At 35.9% G+C, this 27232-nt stretch overlaps 2 protein-coding genes across 7 annotated transcripts in view; both read right to left on the bottom strand.

Annotated features, from left to right (window-relative positions):
- Positions 1-416: 416 nt before the first annotated feature.
- hnmt (histamine N-methyltransferase) lies at positions 417-6453 on the bottom strand. 4 transcript variants are annotated; one of them, XM_019069159.2, is made up of 7 exons: positions 6303-6453; positions 3777-3925; positions 3587-3639; positions 3361-3468; positions 3116-3246; positions 2672-2765; positions 417-2376 (listed from the first exon to the last, which is right to left on the bottom strand). In XM_019069159.2, the coding sequence occupies exons 2-7, from the start codon at positions 3911-3913 to the stop codon at positions 2021-2023; spliced, it is 879 nt and encodes a 292-aa protein (XP_018924704.1). In that variant the 5' UTR covers positions 3914-3925; positions 6303-6453; the 3' UTR covers positions 417-2020. The 4 variants fall into 4 exon arrangements, with proteins under 4 accessions (XP_018924704.1, XP_018924710.1, XP_018924717.1 ...); XM_019069165.2 differs by having other exon boundaries at positions 3777-3922; positions 6303-6387; XM_019069172.2 differs by lacking the exon at positions 6303-6453 and adding an exon at positions 5252-5529 and having other exon boundaries at positions 3777-3922.
- A 2493-nt stretch (positions 6454-8946) lies between these two features.
- Positions 8947-27232, bottom strand: part of LOC109075079 (thrombospondin type-1 domain-containing protein 7B-like) — a 178654-nt gene continuing 160368 nt past the window's right edge. For all 3 annotated transcript variants that reach the window (XM_042763480.1, XM_042763479.1, XM_042763481.1), the window contains 10 exons: positions 26916-27031; positions 26525-26642; positions 23235-23380; positions 20998-21172; positions 19036-19209; positions 16561-16656; positions 14681-14763; positions 13694-13886; positions 11250-11337; positions 8947-10982 (listed from right to left, as the gene is read on the bottom strand). In XM_042763480.1, coding sequence (XP_042619414.1) covers positions 10901-10982; positions 11250-11337; positions 13694-13886; positions 14681-14763; positions 16561-16656; positions 19036-19209; positions 20998-21172; positions 23235-23380; positions 26525-26642; positions 26916-27031 — 1271 coding nt within the window. In that variant the 3' untranslated portion in view covers positions 8947-10900. The remainder of the gene's footprint in view (positions 10983-11249; positions 11338-13693; positions 13887-14680; positions 14764-16560; positions 16657-19035; positions 19210-20997; positions 21173-23234; positions 23381-26524; positions 26643-26915; positions 27032-27232) is intronic.

Here is a 27232-nt window from a genome sequence, read left to right as displayed (position 1 = left end):
TGCAGAATGGTAAGCCAACAATCTAGAATGTACCAATTTGCGTTAAAGTACTTTAATCCTATTAAAAAACAAATAAAACAAAAAAATGATTCTCTGCCTGAGTCCTGATAAAGTTGTGATGTGGTGTGGAATATAAACTCAATCAAGCTGGTTTAATTCTGTAGTCAACAAAGGCCTCTGTGTCAGTGTTCTCCAGATTCAGTGCTGCACTGACTCAGATCTTCAAGGCTTGTCTTAACCTTTGTCTTTCCTTTTGTGTTACAGCATGGCTGAATTTCATCATGAATTTCAAGCTGCTACATTATACTATACAAACACTGAATGTCCTTTAAGAGACACAAATTACTTTCAATGAACAGTGATGTTTTTTAAGAGATGTTTGCTACAATATATGGCTCAAAAGACACTCATGCTTCTTTTTAAGTTGATCATGTCAATTTAATGTGATGTTTAATTGTCAAGTGGGACAGATATACAGAAATGTTGTTGGACAAGACAATATTCAAGTTACTTTGCAATAATACTGTAAGCAAATACAAAGGGAAGGTGGTGCTATTTTAACAAGCCCTCTACACTGAGTAATCAAATACAACTGGTAGTAGTTTCAAGTATATGTATTATTAACTTTGAAATGTCTATACAACCTTTGTCCTGTCTGGTTAGACATTAAACAGCTCTCCAAACCTAAATGAGGTATAAGGTCACAACAACACAACTAGTCACCAAAAAATACAATCTCATCTCTTTCATCATAACGGCTGTTGTAGAAAAATCACAAACTTTGTGTCCCTGTGAGTTAATAAGTCAATATACAAAAGTTGTACTTTGCTGCTTGGACAAGTTTCACAAAGTACGAGTTACTCATACTGGAGTTTGTGCTACAAGGTTTCTTCATGATACGTCACCTACATAGGCCTTCGTTAAAACACTTTTGTTTGATGTTGATGCCATCTAAACTTTGCATTGCTCTCTATGGTCTTCCTTTTCCAGTTTGTTCACCCAGAACAACATCATGTTACAATATTAAATTCTTTAGAACAGCAATTACCTTGAATGAGGAGACAATAGTGTTTCTATTATGCCATTTCGAATATTGCCTCTAATGCAGTGTGTAGCTGTATAAGATTGTAAACTATCTTCAAAGCTGTAAAGCCGAAAGTGCACGATAAATAAAGACAGTTATTGTCTCCCAAAAGAAAGAATCAACTCTGAACAGCTGAAACGAGTCATCAATAATTCAAATCATCTATGCAATTCATGGCCATCTGACCAATCAGAGCAGAGCTCACAGAATGGAGGGGTTTAGAGAGACTTAATCTTAGAACCACTTTGAACGAATTGTTTTAGAATTATGGGAAAATGAGGTGATATTAAATTCACATTTTGAGAAAATGAAAGCATTTTTGTACCTTGCATGTATGTAAACATATTGTAGGAGACCCCCAAAACAATATTAGGAACCTTTAAAATGGCATAATAGGGGCACTTTAAGGCTCTTGAATAAATTCATTAAAATATATGCTATTGTTAAGATAAGCCACATTTCTGTAGAAACAGAACATTTCTAAAAATGTGAAAATATAGACATTCTGTACTTCCTAGACCAGTGTTTCTGAACCTGGAGGCCAGTGCCCTCTAAAAAAATTACTTTAAATGATTTAAAATAAGACAAAACACCTAAAAATCAATATATTTCCTAGTTTAATTCACCACCTCAGCAACTGTTTTAATTTATTTATTTTTAGAACTACAGTAATGTTCCCGACTTCCCATGGACTTGGAAAAAAAAATAAAAATTGAGGTAGTCTGATTTTGAAAGTGTGATTTCTAGACTTCAAAATGTCATGTTAATGACTAAAATCATTATTCTTTATCCTTATCAGTAAATCATGAACAGCTGGAAAAGTCATGAGGCCTTTCAACATTATTAGCTATGTGGACAATGAGGGGCTTTGGAGTCAAAAGAACCACTGTATATTCATATATTCTTGTGCAGGTGAGATATAAAGGAGTCTTGGAGCTACGGCTCAACCACTAAGACTCCCAGGTTGTTGTTGAATATGATCCTGCCATCCACCTCTTTACTGCAGTCAGGATGTCTCAGTAAGTCCAGTACTCCTTTCTTCAGATCTTCAGGAGCATTCTTACTGAACTCTATGACCTCGGTAAGGAAATCCAGCAGCAGTTCTCCCACCTGGTCTCCCTCAGTGAAGCACTCAGTGATGTCCATCTGGGACAGAAGCTCATAGTTCCGGTAGGGGATTCCCTCAGTGTCTAGGAAGGTCTTTATATCTCCTGTAGTGACACACTGGCTGATCTCAGTATTACATAGTTGTTTTTTAAAGGTTGTCCATAATTTTCCCCATCCACTCTCACCTACAATACGTAGAAGCAGAACTAAGGTCATTTGTTCATTAAACAGAATAGAAACATTTTTTTTTTATTTTATGATTTATTTTGGACCCACTGTACTGCCCTACAAAGTTGAAACTCTAGAAAAACAGTTTTTGACTGATTTGCACCTTTTATACTCCATTTCCTCTGAACCTGAGCATAATTGAGCTAAACCTGTGACCCACAGTCCACTTCAGCAAAAAGTACGGTTACTTGAATGGTACATTATTTAAATTACACACTTTGGCGAAGTTTCGAACTGAGAGCATTACTGTACCTGACACCAGAATGATTAAGAGTTTCCCATCTTTGTGTAGAAGACTCCGAAAAAATGAGACAGTGGCCTCTGGATCTTTGACGTAGTACAGCATCTATTAAACAGACTGATATTAATATTCTACAAAAACAGCAAAACGCATTTCAAATACAGATCCCAATTATATCATTTTAATGTATTAAATAATATCAATTTTAATTTGATGAATGAAAATGTCACTTGAAATTAAAATTCATCTTTTTTCTAAATGCATGTTATTTATCTTATTGCATGCTTTTCTTACAATCGACTGCAAACTCACATTGAGATCTGACTCCATCCAATCAACAAGCAATGAATAGAATCAAGTCCCCGCCCTACATTAATTTCTTTTTTGATAATTCAATTCCCTCGAAAGTTTCACAAATTGGAAAATAGCGACTTCCGTTACATCGCAACATAAACCTGTATCATGTGAATGAAGTCCATCCTTTTCCCAGGGTTTTTCTCTTGCCAGTGTTTTTCAAATTCAGATGCCGTCATCTTATTCCACTCAAAGTTAATATGATCAAGGTCTGGAGTTGTTGACACCCGAACTAAACAGAAAAAAATAAAAGAAAGAAGAAAAAAACGTAAATAACCATTTATTGGTAGAATTAGTAAAAGCGTATATGTTTAGCTTAAATGAGCATAATTAAAATGATTGGTACCTTTATATTTGTGCAGCATGTCATTGCTTGGTTCCACCACTTCATTGTCGACTTTGACATGTGGATGTTTCAGGTGTAGCTGAGCAAGCATCTCTAGATCAATCTCACCTGGAAATTAGATGAATATGGAGAAGTGAGAACTCAGTTAAGTATTAAAATCTGATATACTGCATGAAATTATGATATAAACAGAATGTTAATAATTCAGTCGTTATAAAAAGTATACCTGCTCCACTCCCTACTCCCATAACATTGAAAACGGATCTCCCCCCTCCAATGCTGCAGAGAGAACATAATAAAGGCAAGATAATATTATAATATCTTGTCATTGTTAAATCTGCTGGCACACTCTGTATTACAAATCTAGGACAGGCTAAATTAATAAAATATGACATTCATCAAGAACGATAAAGCACCTTGCCAGTATGTCTGGTAGCGTATTATGAATGAAGTCCTGCATGCACTGGTGCTCTGATGAGCGCTCCAGAAAAAGCTCAAAAGATTTGAGGTATCTTGGATAATCTTCCACAAGTGATCTGAATGGAGCTGCCATGGTTTTCTCCTGCTGAAATCAGTGTTTTAGAACAATAACATGAGTTATGAGTTCACCCAAAATGAAACAAAGATGATATTTTGAGAAATGGCTCTGTTTTTTTTGTTTTAAATCCATACAATGAAAGTCAATGGTCACCAATGGTCAGGGGTGTAGCCATCATTTCAGAAGTGAGGGGGACAGAAATGTTTTATATATATACTATAAATATAATGTTACAATGATATAAACATTTCAGTTTAAATTTTTCTGTAACCAGTCAACAGTTTTTGAACAGTAAGATTGTTAATATTTTATAAAGAAGTCTCTTCTGCTCACCAAGCCTGCAATTATTAGATCCAAAGTACAGCAAAAGTTATGTTGTGAAATATTTTTTGCTATTTAAAAAAACTGCTTTCTATTTGAATATATTTTAAAATGTAATTGATTGCTGTGATCAAAGCTGAATTTTCAGCATCATTTCTCCAGTCTTCAGTGTCACATCCTTCAGAAATCCTTCTAATATGCTGATTTGCTGCTCAAGAAACCTTTTTTTTAATTATTATTAATATCTAAAACAGTTGAGTAATTTTTTTTTTCCAGGATTCTTTGATGAATAGAAAGATCCAAAGATCAGCATTTATGTTAAATAAAAAGCTTTCTGATAACCATTCAAAAGCTTAGAGTCATTATTTTTTTTTTTTTTTAGAAATAAATTAATATATCAGCAAATAAATTGATCAAGAGTGATGATAAAGACGTTTATAATGTTACAAAAGATTTCTATTTCAGATAAATGCTGTTCTTCTGAACTTTTTATTCATCAAAGAAACATGAAAAAATTCCACTCAGATGTTTTCAACATCATCATAATAATAAATGTTTTTTGAGCAGCAAATCAGAATATCAACATGTTTCCTGAAGGATCGTGTGACTGGAGTAATGATGCTAAAAATGTAGCTTTAAAATAACAATAAATTACATTTTAAAATATATTCAAACAGAAAACAGTTTTTCTAAATACTAAAAATATTTCAAAATTTATTGTTTTGCTGTACTTTGGATCAAATAAATGCAGGCTTGGTGAACAGAAGAGACTTCTTTAAAAAAACATTAACTATTTTACTGTTCAAAAACTTTTGTCTGGTAGTGTTTAGGCAACTTTATTTTTTCTCTAATTTCTAGCTTTTAATTGGCTTAGAAATCAGATAACTGCTGGACAATAATCAATAATAATGATTTGTTAATGTTTATATACTACAAACACTTTTTTATCACATAATAAGGCAGACTAGTTTCTATACTGTAATAAATGCTATATCAATTAGCACTGCATTGTTCATATACTTTAATTATTACCTGGATGATGACACAAATAAACCATATATTGTCGCAATCATATGTCTAATGTCTTCATGTTTCCAAACGTTTCTGTTTTTCTGTGTAAACAACTGTTTTCATACAGCGATGGTTGGACGCTTTTTGTCCATTTCCTGATTCGACTTTCTGCGCGAGAGCGCCCTCCGACTTCGAGTATGAATGAAACACACACTGCTTGAGTGTTTCATCTCGCCTTATTTTGAGTCCGAATAAAACATCAGGTCATTCCACCCTCTCCCCACCTCCAACACTATTTCTACCGAGGGGGACACCACTTTAGCGTCGGAACTTAAAGGGGCAGGGGTAGAGCCCCACTAACCCCCCCCCAGCCCCCACGCGACTGAGGGGGAGTAAATTATGACAGAGTCATTCAATTCATTTAGGGGTGATCTGTCACTTTAAGGTAGTACATACAAGTAAGACATTGTTCCTTTCCTAAAAGAACATTTTCTATTAACCAATCACCAATCTGAGGAGCACCAAACTGATTTTAGGGGCAGAGTTACTGTAGGCTATGGAAGAACAGTTTAATGACACTATCACTGTCTTTGGAGTTTAGGAGTTGGGTTGGGGCCGTGGACACAATCTTTTTGCAAAATATCTGCGGTCAAAGAAACAGGTCGAACACAGTCTGAAATTATTAAATAAAGGGAGACATTCAAACTAATAGGAAATTAAGAAACACTAAGAAATCCACGGTAAATTCCATCTAAATTATTATGCTTTTAATATTATTTGCAATAAAACATGCATATTTTCTCAACTCGATGGCATGAATAAAAAAGCTATTCTATAAAACTTGTTGCATTTATGAATGACGACTTATATTCACTAGTTAAATGTCAAACAGTCATCAGCAGTAACATCCATATCCTGCGTTACATTCAGATTAACATGATGATATCATATTCATATTCACTCGCTTCCATTTGTTGAATTGTTTTATTTTTTTGACTCTAGGTGATTGACAAATGATGTGCTCCACCGCCTCTATTCATCAGCGCACTAATTATAACAACACGCCGCTTACCTTCTCTTCTCTCCGTTTTCACACTCACTGCAAGTGGACCTCTGGGCCGCCGCACATCCAGACAGAGATGAGCCCCGCCCACATCCTTAAAGACGCAGTGCTACACAAGACAAGGCAAGGACCTTTTTTTTGATGCTCTTAGAATTTTAATTGATAGCATGGTGAAAACCATGGCTCTCCACTACTTAAAATTATATTTTAGTATTAGGCTGTTCACCAGCACAAATGTTCATTTTATAAGTAAAAAAAAAATGAGTGTTTGAATTTTTAATACATTTAATAATTTTCCATAGACTGTATCGCATGCCACGAAGTCATCAACGTCACTAGACAGGAACAGAAAATAATAACTTAAATGAGACAACGTGCTCAGCTCATTGCTGCACTCATGTGTTCATCAGTGGAATTTCACTTCACACTTCACACCAATGTAAGTGAAATTACAGCACACTATGATTTGCCTTAAACTACATGCTAAAACATAACACAAACCACTCAACTTACATTCAATCTATGTTATTAAACTAGGCCACACAATGCCAGTATTAAATAAATCATGCCTGAGAAGTAAGGCTGTGAGATAAAATAATAAACAAATATAGCATATCAAATAAGAATAAAATAAGAATACTTTAATTATTAACTGTATTTATTCATTCATCCATTCATCCAGTTTATCCTTGTTAATGAACTTGTCTGGAAACAGTACACACAAAGTCAATTCAGCACCAATCTGGCATAAAAGATTGAGAATAGGCATGTATTAAATCAAATTAATCTTACAGAAACATACATTACAAACAGACCTATAAGAGAATAAAGCAAACGAAATGTCTCTCAGAGATTAGACATACACAACGTTTAGCTTCCTTTGTTGAAATAATATAAGTTTATATACTATTTTTGATAGTTACATCAGTTAGTTCAATTACAAGTTTAAATCAGCACTGATGGAAATGTTATGCACTAGTCCGGCCCTCATGATTTTGATCCAAATATAAAAGCAAAGAGAACAAGAATTCAGTGGTCTTTAATCTGTCACTTACCATTTTCTCTATTGCAAGAAACAGATAAAGCAATTTTCCCACTTCTCTCCTCAGTCAGTTTGATCATGCCAAACTTTGTTAAACAGATTGGCTCCTGGTGAATAGAAATTCATGATTAAAAAGAGAGAACCCACAAAGATTCATGGGAAATCTTCTGCAGAATTATTAATGGAAAAATTAAGCCTGACAGAATCACACCACCCAGACACGTGTCCCCTAGGTGGCACTGACAAGTCTGGTTAAATTCATCTCATCCTTGAGCAGAAATGACAGGCTTTACTAATAAAAACTGATTAAACAAAAGATTTAAATGATTCAACATCCTGAAGTGGAAGGATCTGATGGGCTGCACATTAAAGACATTCAGTGCTGTGTGACAAAGGCCAGACAACAGAACATTTAACACAATTCACTTTACTTCAGATACTTTTACTTCACTCTCTCACATTATTCACACAACAATCAGGACTCTTTTGTTCCATCTGTTTGTTTCTGTCTCTCTTTCCCATCTTTTGTTTTAGTTTCCATCTTGCTCCATCTGTTGGTTTATGATGGTATTAATAATAAAATATAGAATGAGTTCAGCCTCTACAAAAGAACATGAGTATTGTTTTATAAGGACAGCCTCATTAAAGGAGTAGTTCATCAAAATATGTAAATCTGCTGAAAATGTACTCTTCTTCAGGCCATCCAAGATGTAGAAGAGTTTCACTTTGTTCATCTGAACCCTAATCTGAACAGATCTGGAGAAATTTAGCATTACATAATTTGCTCACCAATGGATACTCTGCAGTGAATGGGTGCCGTCAGAATGAGAGTCACATGAGTCATGATAATTTACAAGGAACTCCTGTCCATCGATTAACATCTTGTGAAGTGAAAAGCTGTGTGTTTGTAATAAATACATAGGTTTTTTTTTTTTTTTTGTCATTCTGAAGGCACCCATTCACTGCAGAGGATCCATTGGTGAGCAAGTGATGTAATGCTAAATTTCTCAAAATCTGTTCCAGTCAACTCCTCTGAATGTACTCTTAATTAATTAGGTATGATTTAAAAGACAAATGTCTTGACATCTATGAACTTAAAAGAATCTATGGTACAAAGGCACAGCATCTTCCTCACTTCTGTCCAAGCAGCTGGAACCACCATCCATCTTTGATGCAGATTAACATATGATTAACGAGCAACAACATTTCCCACAGAGTATCACAATTTATTAGCATTTTCATTCAACTCTTCAAGTACACACAATTAAAACAGAAAGTACTATGTAAACTAAAGATCAGTGTTTTACAGGCAACTGTATATAGTGCTGAGAGCATAATGAACATATTAGAAGAAGAAGAAGAAGCCATGTAAACAAGTCAGTTCAAGGGGCAACCAATAAAAACCAAGGAAATCAAACGAACAAAACACACTGTTGACTTTGTCACTATTTCCATAAAAATGCAAGGCCACTTTTGGAATAATCCATGTATGACAAAATCAATCCAGCATGCACACGTACAATTGGGCTTTAATATATATATATATATATATATATATATATATATATATATATAATATATATATATATATATATATATATATATATATAATATTGCCACTTTTTCCAGGGTTTGTCAGCAACCCCTGAAAAAAAAAAGAGCTATACACATTTTAGCTTCTCACATCGGTGGACTAATTTAGAAATACGCCAAAGCCTTTTAATGTACTCAGTCTAAGAGCAGCAGATCATCCGGATGGGTCTCAAACAGAGGAACTGTTCTGTTCTTGATATAGACTATCCAGCCAACATGGACAGCAGCAGAAATACTGATGGGACAAAAAGAATAAAATGTGAAAATGAAGGAAAAAATACATGTGCATGTATGTAAAGCATACAGAATACATTCTTTCAGTAGAGTAAGACCCAAGAGGTCTCGCGTAGCTTAAAAACCATGTTATCTTATTACATTGAGGACCGTTGAGATTCAGGAAAAGTTTTGTCATGTGGCAGTATAAGGTGCGAAGCAAACCTTGGCACTCTGTGTCTTGAAACAGATAGTCAAGACAATTATGCCAGCAAGAAGTCAGTCAGTAAAGCAAAAAGAACTAGCAGGGATATTATTAAAATACAGAACCAGCACCTGTACTTTAGTGAAAATGATGAACATTCATAGTGTTGAAGCACCTCTCCCGGTGTTATGCTCATGCAGACTCTACACAAACCCAGTGGTCCTCTGTATCTGTGCTAAATGAGTTCCTCTAACCGCAGGATATTGCAGAAAGCCGCTTTCAAAAACCCTTCTGCGCGTCACAGGAACAGTTCATTATCTGCTGGTGTTGAAGCAGACCTCATCAATTTTTCAGCTGCTAGACGGAGGTTAAAGGACAAACTGAGGCGTGTGGAAGCAGCACACGGGCAGATCATCACCTCACGCGGTGTCTAAATGAGCTGTGTTTTGGTTTACTGTGCGGATCACACACACGTTCAGAGACATTCTACACGAAAACAACAATTTACAGCAAAGTCATTGCATCACAATAAAAAAAACACTAGAAAATCTGTTTGAACATAAATCAAGAGGGAACTAAAGAATGACTAAGCACTAATATAGTGCATAACACATCAGTCTTTTCTCGTTCTCTGTTAAAAAGTCACTTTCAGATCAGCTTAAAGGGACAGTTCACGCAAATATGAAAATTCAGTCATTTAATCACCCTCAAGATGTTGCAAACCTGTATGACTTTTTTTCATCTGCAGAACATAAAAGGATAAATCTTAAAAATGTACTAGTTGTTTTTGTCAATGCAATTATGAACAGCGACTGGAGCTTTCAAGCATCTAAAAGAATGTAAAAGCATAACGAACATATTATTATTATGGAATAATACAAGTACAATTTATACATACAACTTGTGCATTAAATTTCAAGTCTTCTTAATCATACAATAACTTTATGAGACAATCAAACTGCAATTTAAGTCATTTTTCACTTAAAATCTTGACATGAACAAAGTTATTTTGAGTCACCTAGCTGATTCAGTTCAGAAAACTGGTCTGAATGATTTATTCACAAATTGGACTCAATAAGCCAGTTGTCCGGTCATGATCTAGTCATACAGGTTTGAGGGTGAGTAAATGATGACACACTTTTCATTTTTGGGTCAACTAGGCTTTTAATGCGACTGACACAATAGATTCAGCACAACTTGAACTTTGTGATTTTTTTTCCTCGTTTTTTTCTTTTTTCTCTGATGTAAGAAAAACCACAGCAAGAAAATGTTGAAGTCCTCCATCTGGTCCATGGAATGTCAGCTGTGTCTCATACCCTCTTTAAATGTCACTATTTTCACGATGACGACCACTGATCCAAAACCTTCATCCTTGCTGTCTTGCACACAACGTTTTGTGTACGCTTCAGACTTCAAGATGGAAATGTTCTTCGATGTCTGTGTCTTTTTTTTTCTTTTTCCCAAAATCCAAAGGGTGCCTTGGAGAAATTAACATATTAAAATGTTGCACGTAGTCCAGCTTGTGCTTTGAATGTACAGTCACAGAGAGCTTGATCACATGTCCACATCCCCGTCATAGGCCAGAGTCAGGGGCTTCTGTGGTGGAGATGCACTTTTACTCTGTTTGGATGGTTTGCTGGCATACAGACGAGGGGAAAAAGAGAGATCAATGAAATGTAAGATATATACTGCTGCCCTCTATTGTATTTCTAAACTGTACCACTAGATGGCAGCAACATGTTATTATAAGTCAGACTAAAGGCTACAAAGTCAACAAATAGTCAATAGGTAAAGTGCAATTTCTATTCATCATCCAAAATCACAAAAAAATAATGACTGTTTTCAAACAGGTACTGTCTTTCCATTCAGTGGTGAGTTTGTTAAAATTTGATAGCATACATACCAAAACAGAAAGGCCACAGCAATTATGAATAATATGAGAATGAATCCTCCAGCTGTTAACCCGTAGACCCACAGCTTTATTCTTCCATCTGTGTAATCAGAAAACAGTAGTGTGATCTCCACTGAAATATACAGGAGCATCATTTTTATTGCTTGTGGTTTCCGCACAGGGGCCTGTTGCAGCAGTAACAGATGGCACATTCACACTGGTGACAATGTACCTGAAGAAACTGTTTCACCATCTTCCATTCTGAGTTCAGAGCAAAGAATGAGCTGTGTGTCATAGAGCTATTAAGATGCTTGTATAACTTATACGACAAGTCTCAGAACACATTTCTCAGATAAAAGACAAAAGACAGCAGTCTGATGAGCTGCACAAGAGAGCTTCTCCTGGATCCTTTGAGACTCACAGAATGGATGATGCAAAAACTACTCTTAGCAAAAGAAGATCCTGCTAAGTTTTCTAACACTTTAGAACAACTTTAATTTAGAAAAGAAGCCCACTAGTGGATAGAAAAAAATGGAGTGAAGACATTCTATTTTATAAAACTGAGCTCTGACTTATAAAACTCTGGCCTATAATTTTGTAATGATCTTTACATTGCAAAACCATTAGTCATATACTTCTATATTATATTTTACAATTACATACTGCAATGTTTATATTAGCTTTATTGAAGTACATTTTTACACAAACTTGAGTTTGAGATTAAATAATATTTGGTGGGTCACTTGAGGTACTGCTGCATCTGAATTCACCTGTTTAATAAGCTATTAACAAACATTACAACACAGGTCTGAATTTCAATATGTGTTTATAATATAATCCAAAATATAATTAATAAAATACTGTTAAAACTTTTTGGGTCTATAAGATTTTTGAATGTTTATGAAATAAGTGTCTTGCTCACCAAGGCTGCATTTACTTGATCAAAAATACTGTATAAAACAGTTATATTTTGAAATATTATTACAATTTAAAAGAACTATTTTTTATTTAAATATATATTTTATAATGTAATTTATTCCTGTGATGGCAAAGCTGAATTTTCAGCAGTCATTACTCCAGTCTTCAGTGTCACATGATCCTTCAGAAATCATTCTGAAATGCTGAACAGTTGTGCTGCTTAATATTAAGAGACCACATTGCCTGTTTTTGCTCTATTTCCCCAACAAAACTAATTCCAAACAAAGCCACAGCACTGTTTTGTGTCTCTGAGCAACATGACAGTGTTTCCTTCCTGAATGAATCACCCGTTTAAATGATTCAGTTCAATTGCAATGACTCACTTAATAACAGTGACTTGCTAAACGGCAGGCTAATTTAATTCATGTCCCTCTGAGCTGCATTAAACTGTGTAAGAACATCTAAATGCCGCTTCAGATGCAGCTTTTGTGTTTCCTCTGCATTGCAAAGATGAATTTTGTTGATACTGATTTCATTTGCTTGGTAACAGGCAAAATGTCTTAATATTCTGATTGACTGATTAAATGTAAGAATTTGACTCAAAAGATGATGCACACTTTTAGCAAAAAAAAAAAAAAAAGTATTTATGAAGATAAAAAAGGGCCATTAAAGGTAAAAATAAATTTAAACTTATTGGAAAAGATTAATCTCTGTCACTGCTGTGAACTGACCACCGCAAAAAATATGCAGAATATCAAAAACTTTAAAAGTCTGCTGTCCACGACAGTCCTTAAGCTACCAGCACAATAATACTCAGCAAAATATCATCTAATTATAATTATCAGAAAAATCCCATAAAATATTGAGATATCATTTTTTTTTTGTCAATAATGCACTGTCCTTGCTAAATAACAGTATTAATTCAAAAAATATCTTACTGACCCCAAACTTCTGAACGGTAGTATGTAATAACTTCTGAACGGTAATAATAATAATAATGGCGTGTTATGTAATATAATATAATATAATATAATATAATATAATATAATATATATAATATAATATAATATAATATAATATAATATAATATAATATAATATAATATAATATAATATAATATTCCAGACAGACGTGTCCTTGTACAGTAGAGTAGTCATAGTTTGTTTTGCAAATAACAGAACGGGTAATTCTCTGAATTTTGTCCCTCCATCTGAAGGCTGAAACACCTACTGGTAACCTGATGGCACACAGTTGTACCACAGGCCGCAAAATTCACTTCTAATCAGAAATGGCCTCCAGTCAGCAATAAGGCAACTCTGTCTGTCAAGTTATGGGCTATACAAATCACTCTGTTATGAGACTCTGTCCACTGCAGCTTTTCTCATAGCTCCAATAGGGCATAAACACTGAGGCTTTAAACAGAGTTCTACATCAGCCTGTATCTGGAGTCTCATAAAGACGTCCAGCGATTCTGCTATAACTCAAAGCCACACTCCGCTGGCCCACATCAGCCTGGTCTTCATCTGCATTTCAAATACCTGGGCCGAGCGGCTGCAGGGACCACTCGCCGAAAAAGTCCTGGATCTGAGTGGTGCCTGGTTTTAATCTTCCCGAGCTGGTCTTCACATCTGCCTTTTTGTTGTCAGCTCCTGGGGTCTTTGTGCAATAATCCAGAAATCCATGTGTGGTCATCACTTCAGTGTAGCCCTTCTCACAGCCGCACACGCCGCTCTGAAGGATACACAGATCGCTGTGAGGGCCCCAGTCAGACAGCGCATAAAGACACTGCTGAGGTTTAAGAAATACTTTACGTTTAATGCAACTTGAGATCAAACAACAGTACTTGTGGCATAACGTTGATTAGCACAAAAACTCATTTCAGTTTGGCCCTCCTTTTCATAAGCAAGTAAAAAAATCTGGGTTACAACAAGGCACGGTATAATAAGCAGATAAACACATTTGGGTTTGGACATGGTTTTGTTTATTTGGTAAATAATTTAAATTATCTGGGTTACAACAAGGCACGGTATACAGGGCCAATTCTGTAAATGTTAAAATTCAATGGTTTCAATATTCATCTTTTTTTCCCCTGTATTATATCCAATTTTACAAATTCGTTGCCATGACAATGTAATAATGAAAACACTAAAACAACTGTTAAAATGATGAGAACAACTTTACAGCTCAAATAATACACAGATGTTTAACATAAATGCTTCTGTAAAATTTCTGCTTCGAAAATGGGCCCCATTCACTTCCATTGCAAGTGTCTCACTGTAACCTCAACAAGGGATGTTGGAATTATTTTTGTGGTAATGAACATTATGCCACAAATGCTGTTGATTAAACTTATATGCCTCGGAATATTCCTTTAAGACAAAATCTACATTTTTTTCGTGCATGTAGATTTCACAAATAGCAAGCTATTAAATACAAACTACAGGACATAAGATGATTTTTTATTATTATTATTATTTTGTGTTGTTATTTAGAATGTGAAAACAGATCTGGTTCAGTGTGTTTACCTGCTTGCAGTGGGAGAAGGGTTTGGTGCAGGGAGGGTGACAGTGTCGCACAGTGGTTGGCCGGTTCTGTGGAAAGCAGCCCCCCCAACAGGAAACAACGGAGATAATTATTGCCATTTTCCTATTGATGGCCAGATAAAAGTGCTGTCACACCTGATTAATGGCTTAAAGAACCCATAACAGCTTCTGATCAATCAGTGAAGATTGTAATTTTGGAATAGAAAATTACATGTCAAAACATCAGAGACTAATACCCTGGGTTTGAGTTTTTCCTCAGGCAGAAGAGATTACCACTCACATCTTATATTTGCTCGAGACGATTCCGTACTCAGATAAAATCACCTTTCTCTGTTATTTACAGCACTGCGCGCAACCCGAAAGCCTTCGCTCTTGCTCTAAATGCTCAAGTGAAAGCTTGCCATCTGGATCGTGTTCATTTTGCCACAATCAAATGTTTTATATCATTTATATTGTTCGCTTTCAGACGAGCTCTAGTTTATTGATGATGTCTGTTGAAAAGGAGGGTAAGAATAGGGAAAATGTTGAATGTGCTATTAAACTGTCCTAGACAAGGTCTGCTAAATTTAAACCACACATTTTCAGCCTGCCGTTCTGCATTAAGGGTTAAAGGGATAATTCACACAAAAATGAAAATCTTGTCATTATTTACTCACCCTCATGTCATTCCAAACCCGTATTCTGTGACTGTATACTGTACTATTGTATAATGTATACTGTATACTGGAGCACAAAGGGAGAATCTATCTTACCTTTTCCATTCAACAAGAGTTCATAGAGGCTGTCAAGCTCCATAGAGGACCGTAAAAGCACAATAAAAATGGAATATGTGACTTGTGCACTTAAGTCTTCAAGGCCATATGATGACTGTGTGAGAAACAGAAAAAAAAAAAAAAAAAAAAAAAAACCTGTTGATGTACACTACCATTCAAAAGTTTGGGGCTTGTAAGTTTTTTGCTGGCAGTATTTAATGACTTTGAAAGAAGTCTCTTATGCTCACCAATGCTGCATTTGCTTGATCAAAAGTAAAACATAATATTATAAAATATTATTTCAATTTTTAAAGAACTGTTTTCTATTTTAGTATATTTTAAAATGGAATTTATTCTTGTGAGGGCATAGAACAGCTATTATTTGAAATAGAAATATTCTTTAACATTATAAAAGTCTGTTCCTAATTCCTATAATTCTTACTGACCCCAAACCTTTGAACAGTAACGTACAATCTGTTCCACAAATATTGCAGTTAGGGCTGTCAAATCGTTTAATTGCCATTAATTGCATCCAAGATAAATATATATACATATACATGTACATATTTCTTAAATATATACAAGTATGTATGCATATATATATATATATATATATATATATATATATATTCATATAATGTAAACACACATTTTTATTTTGGATGTGATTAATCATGATAAATCGATTTGACAGTCCTAATTGCAATGTTTGATTTGAGAGTTGTTGTGGATTGGGAGAATTATCAGTGAATAATGTCTCAAATTTGGGGCTGTTTGTCACATTAAACTATCGTGTGGCTTCAGAAGACTTGCATGACTACCTTTATGGTGCTTTTCTATTTCGCTTTTTCTTCTTTTTGGAGTTTTCTCTAAAGCCTCTGGTCACCATGAAATTCACAAGATGTTAGAAAGTCTCCTTTGTGCTTCACTGTAAAAATAACAGCATACAGGTTTAGAACGACATGAGGGCGGGTAAATGATGAAAGGATTTTCATTGTCAGTAGACTTTTGGTCATGTGGAGTCGACAGGTCTTTTGATTATCTTTCTGCAAGTAAAGTCAGTGCAGAATATTTGTCATTCTCTCAGTCTCAATGTAAGCGGTGGGCTACCTGTCACATTGACCCCATCGGACCGCTGGCACCACACTGATCTTTCGTTGTCATTCCAGGCGCTGGTCCTCCACTCGTAACTGTGACATTTCCCTCCTGTGGCCCCACAGAGTGAGAGATACACTCATTAGGTTTGATCAAAAATACAGAAAAAAAAATCTTGCAAAATGTTATTACAATATAAAATAATGGTTTCTATATTAATATCCTTTAAAATATAATTTATTTTGGTGATGCAAAGCTGAATTTCCATCAGCCATTACTCCAGTATAAAGTGTCACATGATTCTTAAGAAATCATTCTAATATGCTGCTTTATTAGTAGATTTATCAATATTGGCAACAGTTGTGCTGCCAAATATTTTTTTGGAAACTGCTAACTTTTTTTCAGGATTCTTTCATAAATAAATAGTTAAAAAGAACAGCATTTATTCAAAATCTTAATCTTTTCTAACAATTTAAATCTTTGCTATCACTTCACCATTTAACACATCCTTGTTGAATAAAAGTTTTAATTTCAATAAAAAACTTTTGTTAGAAAAGATTTCCATTTTAAATAAATGCTCTTCTTTTTAACTTTTTATTCATCAAAGAATCCTGAAAAAAGTATCACAGGTTCCAAAAAAATATTAAGCAGCACAACTGTTACCAGCACTGATAATAAATCAGCATATTAATGATTTCTGAAGGATCATGTGACACTGAAGACTGGAGTAATGATGCTGAAAATTCAGCTTCGCATCACAGGAATAAATTACATTTTAATGTATATTAAAATTATTGTCAATGTTGAAAACAGTGTTGTGCTCTTTTTGTGGAAACTGTAATAATTTTTTTTTTTCAGGATTCTTTGATGAACAGAAATTTCAAAAGAAAATCAGAAATCTTTTGTAACATTATATATGTCTTTACTGTCACATTTGAAACATTTAATGGATCAATGCTGAATAAAAGTATTTCTTTAATTAAATACTTTTCTTTTTAAAAATGTTACTGACCCCAAGGTATAGACAGTCTGGATAAGGGTGCAAAAAACCTACATCAATATTTCATTGGTTTGATCAATGTTAGAAAAATCCCTCACAGACCTCTCCTGAATATGTAGGATTTGTTCACACTACACTCAAATTCAATTTCCCTTTAAAATCAGATCTTTGGGACTGACTGCACGCACCATCATTCTGTAAATGATGAAATGCAATTTATTTGTTTAGACAGTATTGTCTGAACATCTCTGGTGTATCTTATACAGTGCACCTTATTGGTTGTTACAGCAGTGATGTAAGCGTCAACAAGATGCCAAGAGACCTTCTGATATACACCTGAGAGTCGTAGGAAGAGTTTCTGAATTTCTATCATGACATCTTTGTTGTAGTGATGAACTCACAGGGCCCTGCTATTTTAACGACGGAAAAACGGTTGGCGTGCCCGGGCGCATGGTCTAAACAGGTTGTCCCTATTCTCTTAATGAGTAATGGGTGTTTTTTGGGCGTAACGTGCAATAAACCAATCAGAGTCTCATCTTACATTCCCTTTAAGAGCCAGTTGCGCTCGTGCCATGACGGATTTGGTATTTACACGGCGGAATTTGGCAAGCGCAAAGACAAAAAGCGTCTCCGAGATGAAACGGAGCTGCTCGTGTGCGAGCAAATAGATAGCCTTATTCTGATACATGCGATGACTATCCATTATGACATGTAGGCATTTTTATATTTAATTAGCCTACCAGATATTCTTATGCATTGCAATCGTTTAATTTTGAATATTTGGCATATCTGTGTGCTGCTGTGCGTCCCTGTGTTTAATAAGCAGCGTGTACGCGAGTTGTGGACCCGCCTATACTAACACGCTCTTTAAATAACAAAGAAAAAACATTGCGGCAGACTTTAAAATAGCAATGTGCCAGCAATGCGCCTGAACACACCTCTTTTTTAGACCAGCACGCCCATGGGCACACAAATGGGTGCAAATGCATTAGCTAATTAAACGACGTGGCGCTGGACGGGAAAATGCGGATGGCGCCGGACTGAAACTAGCAAACACACTTGCGCTGCGCCTTGCGTCGCATTGCGCCGGGTGTATGATAGGGCCCACAAGGTGCATGAGATTACAAGAGACATAGACATTTGTGGAAGGGGGTGTGTGAGATTACAAGAAACAGCAGACTTGTTCATTCATTCACTACAAACTACTGTCCATTGTGGAAGTCACACAGTAAACTAAATGAAAATGAGTATACTCAGGCACAGACAATACTGTACACCTTGAATGATGTATATACATCCAAAAAAAAACGCATTCAACGTGCATGAGATTACAAGAGACATAGACATTTATAGACATATATACATCCAAAAAAACGCAAATGTTAAATAATAATTATGAAATAATACAAATACATACAATTCCATACAAAGCACATATATAACTGCATATTATATTATTATATTATATTATCATATTTCACTGCTTGTACCTTTACATGGACGTGTCTCAAAGACTTGGTGAGGGCAGCTGTCCTGATTCTCCAGCACTTGTATGACCACAGCCTGTGAGCGTGCCTGACGGCCCACCGTCTCAAAGCTACGTCCCTCCAGACACGTCAGCTGACAGGAACTCCACTGCGACCACTCTGTAAGGTGACAGTCTCCTGTAGATGACAAATCACATATCACAACTTCAATTCTACAGTTTAAATGAATACCATGATAATTTAACAGTCCAGCTCGTAAGTACAAAGAAAGAAGGGATGCTATACCATAAATCCAAATCTGAATACTGCTATGTACATTGAAGCATGTAGTAAGTACAAGATTCTTGGGATATAGTACCTCAACATAAAACAACAGACCTCTTTGTAGCATACTGCTAGTCAGTGTTGTTATTGTCAACTAAAACTAATGCTATTAAAAAATCATTTTCGTTAATTAAAAAAAATCTGAAGTAAATTAAAAATGAAACACTTAAACTAGAAGTGTTGCCTTGGCATTAAATAAAATACAAATAAAGCTACATAGAAAACAAATAAATAAATAAATAAAAAATAAATGAATAAAATGATCAAAGCACAAAATTACTAAAACTAAATAAAATAAAATGACAACTGAAAATATACAAATTCAAAATATGTAAACACTGCTGCTAGCGTTAGCATCTGGTTAAATGATTCCACTAAAAACTCTTAGGTTCATGTATTTAAACAGTTCTCGAATACTTGATTCTGATAGGTCAGTCGCAACATAACACTGAATATCACACTGCTCATCCGATTATTTTGTGCCAGCGCATCTTTCACATTTCTTATATCACACTGCTGTGATCGCTCTAGTTTCATTCAAACACAACTGCCATCATCTTGTGCCTGCATTTACTGTAAAATGAAACAAAAAGGACTTCAGTATTAATAGTAGTGATAATAGTGATGCATTATGCCTTAACTGTCAGTCTTGTCTGAAATGTGTCTAGGCTCAAAGCCATTTGTGAAGCTTGCATTTAAAGAGCTAATAAAATATTTTAACTCAGATCAATATTCTTATTATTTACTCATGTGGCAAATAGTTTTGCATCAGGTCCTGATCTTTCTGTCTGAGTTTATTCTGCGATAACAACCAGCTGGATGTACATTATAGTTAATGCAAACATGCATTAAAAGTTTTTTTTTTTTTTTCACTTGTGCAGGCCAGCGAGATTGATCTGATCCTTCTGTCATAGAATTGACTGCATGACGAAGTCTTCAGATACATTTAACGCTTCCTTAGCTGAAGGTCATACATCACTGACCCTTCGAATGCTTCAGAACAGAGGCCAATTCACAGCGACAGCTACCCCCCACCCTGTGCACGCTAGCACTGGATCTTCTGCCATGACGTCCTTTTGTTTCTGCAGCCAGGATGTCATTAGAGACAATCTGTGTGCCCAGGCATCTCATTATCCATCATCTTCATGAAGCCAGTCTATTTTCATCCCTCACTGGAGCCGAAACATATAATACAGCATCGCACACTGCACACCATATGCTACCCTTTCTAACTCGTTCATTTCTTAGACTCTCTCTTTTTTGTCTCTACCTTTCTTATTCTAACATCTTTCTTCCCCTCTCCTCCCAGCATATGTTTATCCCTGAGAGCATGTAGCACATTTACGAAATGAAGAGAGACACAGAAGTAAGGCTAACACAAGTCGATGATAGCCTGAAGGTGAAATGTATTCACAGATTAAAAAAGTGGGACACTGCTTGTCGCAAAATAGACAAACTTTCATTAAATTTCACTGAACATGACAGATATTAATTCCTAGGATAGTTCTATGTGATTTAGTGAGTAGTTGTACAAAATATTCCTTGATCAACATCCTCCACTGATTATGAAACAATAAATCGTGTTGAGCATCAGTGCACAAAAATGTAAACAACAAGTAAAAGAAATGTCATGTGTTGTACCTGGACAGGGGACGAAACACGGCTGCTGCAGCTCCTGCTCGCTTTCCTTTCTCACTCGGTCTCCACATTTCTCGTCCTCTACTGTTTTCGAAGGGTGGGGGTTGTCCGGCCAGTCTGACCAGTGTACCACACATGTCAGGTTCCTCTCCCTCTTGCCCTCTCCACATTCTGCCCCCTGCAGAAAACCACGCGGCCGCCTCATTAATCTGGACGAGCTGTGAGCAGTGAGGCAGAGGAGCTTATTACAGTGACACCTCTCTCTGAATGACTGACAGCTGGGATTGAAACATGCTATGGCATTTCTCATGAATGTGAGTATGTGACCTGATCACACAGCTAAGGTTTCAACTATCACAGCAAAACATGTTAGTATTTTTGTCCTATTTGCCAATAAATCTAAATCTCCTAAAAAAAAACATAATAATAATAAAATAAAAATATTGCATAAGATATTTATTTTCAGAAACCTTTTGTAATTATATATATATTTTTTTTGTTAAATTTAAAGTTGCTTTTGTTTAGTTGTAAGTATAAATCTAATACACTTATGTGATAGTTCACCCAAAAATAAAAATTCTGTCATCATTTACTCAGCCTCAAGTTTTTCCAAACACCCTCAGAAGGAAAGGTACAAAAGTTGTCACTGGGGCGGTACCTTTTCAAAATGCACACTTTTGTACCTTTTTGAAAAAACGCTGTTTAAAGGTACATATTAGTACCTAAAGTGTACATATAAAGTGTATACCTAAAAGTTACAAAAGTGTACCTTTTAAAAAGGTACCGCCCCAGTGTACCTTTTTAAAAGGTACAAACAGCTGATGGTAGCCTATGCCTTCACAGCATTTTTTTCTCTATACTATAGAAGTCAATAGCTACCATCAACTGTTTGTTTAACAACATTTCTGAAGGGTGAGTAAATGACAATTTATATTTTTGGGTAAATTATCCCTTTAATGTCTTCCTAATTCTTAAAGCTAAAATTTATAAGATTTTTATGTCAAAATACATTATCTTAACCCAGCTCAGCCAATGGTACGAGTTTGGGGTGTGGCTACTGTGGCAGGCTGAGCCAGTGGGCGTTTAACTTATGTGGGACCACAGCTGACATTGAAAAGTAATTCAGATTCGGTTACAGACGTGCAGTGATTGAGTTTCAATCGAGACAATGAACCTGCACGTTTCTTCTCGACACGTAAGCTAAACCTAAATTTTTGTCACACATTGGCTCTCAACTGTCAAGACCCAGATAAAATAGTAAGATATTGTAGGAATAAGGATCATTGTAAAGGCATGATGAGTGTAAGGGCCATTTGCAAAGGCTGTCTGAAATTTGTATTGATTTTTTTCACTAGGTGACACTAGTAGTGCAGAAACTGCATACTTCACTTTTAATTAAATATATAAAAAATAATGAAAATACAGATTAAGAAAAAATCTTTTTGCAGTATTCTTTTCACTTATAATGCTTTTTCTTTACTCTTCCATGAAGTTCATGTCAGTACCAGTTGGTACTGAAATAAAAAAAAAATGTGACAAAACCAGCATTTCCAGCCATTCTGTTCTCTTGCTCAAGCTCAACAGATATGTCTGTGATTGGCTACAATGATCATGGCTTCATGCTCTTCACTGAGCACTTACACAGATCATAGACAGATGCGCTGATAGATGCGGCTGACTCACACAGATCACAGAATTGTGTTAATGTTTATGAATATAAATGTGTCCATCACACCAAGCACCAAAGAAACCACAAATATATGTTAAAAGTGTGCAACATTTCTTTTGTTCATATTGTGAGGACGACAGCTTTTGATCTGGGCAAGCACGACTCAGGGACGTGCGCAAAACCCCAAGACATACAATTAAAATCCTTTGCAGATACAAAAGGGAGAGGAGAGAAAAGCAGAAGAGAGGAGATGAAAATCTGAACTCTGCCACTGTTCTCCTCTAATGATAAGACCATGGATCGCAGCATGATTTTAATCAGCAGTTACCTCACGTCTCAATGACACAAAGTCCCCCTCTCCCACACACAAACTCGGCATGTGTGCAATTTCTACAAAATTCAATTAAAGAACTTAAGTGTTGTGCCAGTACCAGATAGGTATGCCGGGCAGCTGGTCTCAACACCACTTGGTCATATGAAACATGGATTGAATGCCCTCAGGTTAGGTGATATGCAAAAACCAGTAACTGCAGAATACATGCAGATCCAATTATTTTTGCCCAGGATCTACCTCCACTGTGCAGGGAGACCAATCACTCAGAAGCCACGAGTAGCAGGGCCTGATGGGACAGGGTTTGGTCTGGGAAAGCTGAGAGGCACACGGGCGTCCCTCCTCATGAGCTTGCTGAAGCATGCTGCGAGAGCGAATCATAACACCTGCAACAGAGACGCATGTGAACAGACATCTGTGAATGCACTGTATGGAAATATGGCAAACAGCAGAGGATGGGCTAAAATACATCAAGCCTGCATTAGAGTGTACTCTAGCAGCTTGGGACAATACTGTGGATTAATGTATTATTCACATGTATAGTTACAATATTTATAAACTGTACAATTCAGGAATAGACAGAAACAGTCATCTGAAATGGCCCAATATCATCTTACAGTATGAATTTCATGTTGGTCCAGGCAAATTTAAGCATGTTTAAAACTATAATAATCTAAAAAATACATTTATTCCATAAAATAAATATATATTTTTAGTGCATTCGTTAGATGTCAGTGTATTTGCTTATCAAGTAAATATAACTTGTAAACTGAATATTTTTTATTTTGTGTCATTCCCAGGCAAGCTGTAATTTTTTTCAAATTGTGAAAATATTTAAATTATTTATGACACATCAAATGATATCTATGCAATTATGCTTATAAAGACGCAAGATTAACCACTTTATTGCAAAAATATTGTACAATTTAAATGTTACAAATTATTTTTCATTATCTTTAGTATGTATAAACATTAACATAACATTTAATAATCTGTAATAATTTTGAAGGTCACACATTTCTTTGCAAACTTATAATCAGGAAATATTGTAAGTGTACCATAGTTCTACAAATTACATATGAACCTATTGCACCATTTACTGTAAACTGATTCTGAACTGTAAGACCTAAAAGCATTTCTTATCCTGTTGCTCTCTGTGGTGGACAACAAGCAGCTGCTGCATAAAACACTTTCACAAAAGTGAAAACAAATGAATCCTCCCGTGATGTAGATATGCCCACTGTTAGACATTGTTAATGAACAAGTTAAATAAACTAATCAGAAAGGTTTTTCTACAAGTCCACAGGCCCAAAATTGTGCATAGGTGCAGAAACGGCTGTAAACAAAAATAAGATTTGAGAGTTACACAAACTTTTAAATGAGTGTTTGATTGATTTATTTTTTTTATTTTTTTTATGCTACTCATCTATCATATGACAGAAGACTTGGTAATCAACACAGAGCACAATGATACTTATTTGCTCTTTTTGGAGCTTGACAGCACTTGGTCTTCATTCACTTTCAATGTACTGTATGGAAAATAGCAGCTTGGACATTTTGCAAAACATCTACTTGTGTTCCACAGAAGAACGAATGACATGAGGATGAGTAAATGATGAAGAATTTTATGCAGCGGGGACATATAGAAGTTCACTGCATATAGCAGCTCTAGGCCTGCCTAACAACACATTAGTGTTAACTAGAACAGGATGTCCTAAATAAACATGGAAACTGACAGCACTGAAACTTAGACCAAGCTTTTCGGAAGGATACAGTTTTGGGGCTATCATTCCATTCCCCAGAAAAAAAGGGGGAAAATACAGCCCCTTCATAATTGTACATCTGAACTAAACTGCACTCCAGTGAGTTTGACTGTAAAGAGCCCTCCTTCCAGTCGAGCATTAAACATTTAACAAGAAGGAAAAAAAAATAAATTACATTCATAGCACAACATAACTGCTCATCAAATTCATGTTTTGTGCTGCTTGCAAGAGCCGCCTCTACAGCTGGCCGCTTCAAGCACGTCATTCATTAAAACAGAAGCATTCCGGCCAGATAAGGAAGCCCTTAAAATGACGTGATTTGACAGAGGAAATATCTCTACTTGATCCAGGGAGATGGAGGAGGGATGGGGGGGAATAGAGAGAAACGAGGGCTAGAATGAAGAAAGAAAAAAGGGAAAAGCACAGAGTTTTTTTGGGTCTCCTGAGCTCCACTTCCAGATGCATTAAAACTCTGTGCATATATACAACACATAATGAACCCCAATCTCTCAGTCTCCAGTTGTGCAAGAGACAACACTGCTTTGACACAGACAAGAAATGTTCTTTTTACAGCCAGCACAGCGTGCGTTTATTTCTACGCCTGTGTATGTAACCGAAAACATGCTGAGAACTTCCTGTTTGCATTGCTTGAAGAACTCCCTTTGGATTTAAAAAGTAAACTGCCTGGCCGAGATAGGAAGCTGATGGTTGAATGAAAATTAATGAAGATTGTGTTGAACGTGTCTAATTAAGAGAAAAACAAGCTGAACTCCTAAGGAGCTGGATCATTTGAACTATAGGGACCCGGGCTGCTCTTAAGACTAGTAATTAGCACATTTTATATTGCATGAAGCAATAACACCGTTCCATCAGGCAAACAGGGCAACAAACACTGAATTCACAATTGCAATTTTGAGAGCACTAATGGGTAAAATAAATATTTCCCTTTGACTGATAAATCATTTGGTGCATTCAGAGTCATTAACCTGTAAGCCGATCCTTAAATATGATTCATGATATAACATCCATAATTAAAAAGGGATTCCGACAGGGCATGTTAATGAATGCAAAGTAAATGCACAACACCTGATAGCGTGAGCCTAGAGCAAGCAGAGTGTTTATCTCCATGGAACCTGAGTGCACAGGTTTGTGGGTTAGGCTGCATGCAAATGAAAATGTGTCAGCAGCACAAGAACATTAAATATTACTGCGAACTGTAATTTGCTAGCATGTTTCTCTCTGATCCTTCTAAATACTGCTGATTGCTTCTTAAAACTGAAATGATTGCTATTTTGGGCTTCCACCTTTAGTAGGATTCTTCTGCAAATTTACTGGACATGAGCAATTTTGAGAATTAAAGTCTGCATGTTTTGAGTCAAGTTTACTGTCATGGAAGGGAAACAATATTTATTGTGAAAAGCACTATACAAATAAATTAGCGTTCAAAAGTTCAAAAGATTTTTTAAATGTTTTTGAAAAAAGGCTCTTATGCTCACAACATCTGCATTTTTTATAGAAAACACAGTAAAACAAATAATATTTGAAATAGTACAATTAAAAATAACTGTTTTCTATTTAAATATATATTAAAATGTAATTTGTTCCTGTGAATAAAAATAACTTTCAGAATAAATAGAACGTTCAAAAGAACAGATTTTTTTTTAAAGCTTTTTAAAAAAGCTTTTAAAAACCCTGCTCAATAGTACAGTGTACTTAATGAGCAACAGCCCTCATTATATGTATAATTAATAACATACTGTGACTCACCTTTACTGCCACAGGTATGTGAACACTCAGTCCAGGGCGCCCAGTCAGACAGGATGCAGTTAAAGGGACAGTCCACCACACAGTTCATCGCCAGTCTCCACGGTTGAGGCAGGCTCAGCTAAAACAGCAGGACAGCCATTAATCCCATGTCCCCTCACCACACACAATCTCTGTCTGATGAACCAGCTGTGAGCCAATGAGGGGCTATTACTGTAAAAGCCTTCAATGAAAGAATCATTTTCTGGATGTGGAGCAATACTGCAGGGAGTTAATGGACAGTCATGGCTGATTTGCAGTACATGCAGTTGAAGGACATAATACAATCCCACAGTGCTTAATTCCCCCTCAGAGAACACTTGTACTGAGAGGGGCGGCAGGAAATGAAGGTTACCTCCTCACACACGCTCAAATCCACAACTTTGCCATCGCTGCGGATGCAATCTAAGAGTCGTGTCCTCATGCCCTGGCCGCAGATGGCATGTTCGCTCAGCTGACAGGTGCTCCAGCCTGACCCGTAACCAAAGGATACAAAAGCACACACACGGGAAACGTCAGATCAGAGTGCCATTTAAATATCATATTCTGTGTCCTTGTCCTCAGCATTTAAATTCCTTTAAAATAGCCTTTCAATTAAAATGCAACATCAAGAGTGCAACATCCATTCATACAAGCCTGGATTGCATACTTCCATTAGATATTGTATGCATG

The sequence above is a fragment of the Cyprinus carpio genome, chromosome A9, assembly GCF_018340385.1.
Source record: "Cyprinus carpio isolate SPL01 chromosome A9, ASM1834038v1, whole genome shotgun sequence".
In the NCBI taxonomy this organism is placed as follows: Eukaryota; Metazoa; Chordata; class Actinopteri; order Cypriniformes; family Cyprinidae; genus Cyprinus; species Cyprinus carpio.
The sequence above is the reverse complement of the archived record's forward strand: the minus strand, read 5'-3'. Positions and strand labels throughout refer to the sequence as shown.

Coding starts and splice junctions, on each gene's coding strand:
- hnmt (XM_019069159.2), bottom strand. CDS start 3,913: ATGGCAGCTCCATTCAGATCACTTGTGGAAGATTATCCAAGATACCTC. Junction 3,640..3,776: donor CTACCAGACATACTGGCAAG/GTGCTTTATCGT, acceptor TTCTCTCTGCAG/CATTGGAGGGGGGAGATCCG. Junction 3,247..3,360: donor CATGCTGCACAAATATAAAG/GTACCAATCATT, acceptor TTTTCTGTTTAG/TTCGGGTGTCAACAACTCCA.